Source organism: Coturnix japonica, chromosome 4 (genome assembly GCF_054131305.1).
Source record: "Coturnix japonica strain WE chromosome 4, WE-NBRP24, whole genome shotgun sequence".
NCBI classification, from domain to species: Eukaryota; Metazoa; Chordata; class Aves; order Galliformes; family Phasianidae; genus Coturnix; species Coturnix japonica.
In genome coordinates this window covers 68,350,542-68,352,058 of record NC_140666.1, presented here as the reverse complement: position 1 = coordinate 68,352,058, position 1,517 = coordinate 68,350,542, and the positions used below count along the sequence as shown (strand labels likewise).

General features: G+C 35.1%; 1 protein-coding gene across 21 annotated transcripts in view; it reads right to left on the bottom strand.

Moving 5' to 3' along the window:
* Positions 1 to 1,517, bottom strand: part of FRYL (FRY like transcription coactivator) — a 139,044-nt gene that overhangs the window by 50,153 nt on the left and 87,374 nt on the right. For all 21 annotated transcript variants that reach the window (XR_014945977.1, XR_014945978.1, XM_085547204.1 and 18 more), the window contains 2 exons: positions 1,056 to 1,324; positions 458 to 653 (listed from right to left, as the gene is read on the bottom strand). Coding sequence is in view for 19 of the 21 variants with exons in the window: in XM_085547204.1 (XP_085403330.1) it covers positions 458 to 653; positions 1,056 to 1,324 (465 nt within the window). In the remaining 2 variants the exon portion in view is untranslated. The remainder of the gene's footprint in view (positions 1 to 457; positions 654 to 1,055; positions 1,325 to 1,517) is intronic.

Here is a 1,517-nt window from a genome sequence, read left to right as displayed (position 1 = left end):
TAAGCTGAAGTAATGCAGACAAAACTGTGGTTAGTAAAAATATAACAAATTATAGTGCCTGAACAGAACACCGCCTCAGTTAGTGGAGAAGTGTGAGGCTGTTTGCTCAGAATTACATAGGTCTTCTGACAGAAAAAAAAAAAAAAAAAAAAAAAAAGTAAATAAAAACAACTTTAGACAAAAAAATTCCTCATTATCACCAGATAAGACTTTGAAATTGGGTTAATGTTTTCAATACATGATTAGATGAAAAACCGCAAGTAGAACTGCCACTACGGTATGGGCTGGAAGTAACAAACTGAATGTTATCCAAAACAAATGCAAAAAGACATTGTAAACATATATTCAGACAAATTACACAGCCTTCTAAGCATCTAAGAATGTTGTAAGCCTCAAGTGGTTCTACTTGCAATAAAACGTAGTTGCAGTATTTACAGTAATCATTAGAAGAACCTACTCTTGAATCGATGCTATAACCACTGTCAGGGGTAGACGCCAGCGTCTCGGGAGGGGAACATCTCACAGAGCCAGTGGAAGTAGAGGAGCTTGAAGAAGATGCTGCACTGCAGCAAAGAATCAGGTAGTTTCTCCAGAGGCCGATGTAGGAGTCACTGCTTGTAGTCGTATTCACTTTCTTTGCATTGATAGGGCTGCTATTTAAAGGGAAAAAAAAGCTCAATATAGTAAACAATGCCTACAAGGTTTTGTTTCTGCATTGAATTCATTTTTAAATTGCTTATCTTTATTTCTGCAACTGTTAACACAGTATACAGACTGAATTATTCAGAACATACTTGTACATCAATAATGTATGCTTTTATAGTCAAACTTGTTGAGCTACAATATTGCCTATGGCATGAATTAACCTTTACAGCAGATAATATTTTTTTTCCAAATAGAACCACTCTAACTTTTTGTTATATGAAGATGAATGAAATCCACAGAAATATTAGGAGTGCGCACTGCCTCACCGAAACATTAGAGCATTAGAATGATTATAAATCTTTAAAGAATACGAGTAAATTAAACTGGATCTCCTTTAGAAATGAGCTTACTTTATATCCACTTGTGGAGACAGCATCTGGAGTCTGGTATAAGCAAACATCCAAGCATAGCTTACAGCTGTTGGGCAGTGTTTTGGAAGATTTTCCTGCTTCATAAAACTTGAAAGGCTTATAATCCACGGATCTTGGCCTTGCGTCACATGTGCAAATATCCATATATGTGATGGACTGACCACGTCAAACTGGTGGCTGATTGGAGAGGAACTCCAGTCAGCCAAAGTCTGTAAATCTACTGAACTGGGACAGTATAATAAAGTAGTCTGTATGCATTAAAAAACAAAACAAAACAAACAAAACAAAACACAATTAATTTCTGTACATATTAAGTAATATTTTTTCATTGTTAGATTTTCATTCTGAAATGTCAGTGTCAAAGCCACATTTAGGTATAATTAAAACACATCACTTAATTCATACTGTTTTAGAGAATTTTCTAATATGGGCAGTGACAGA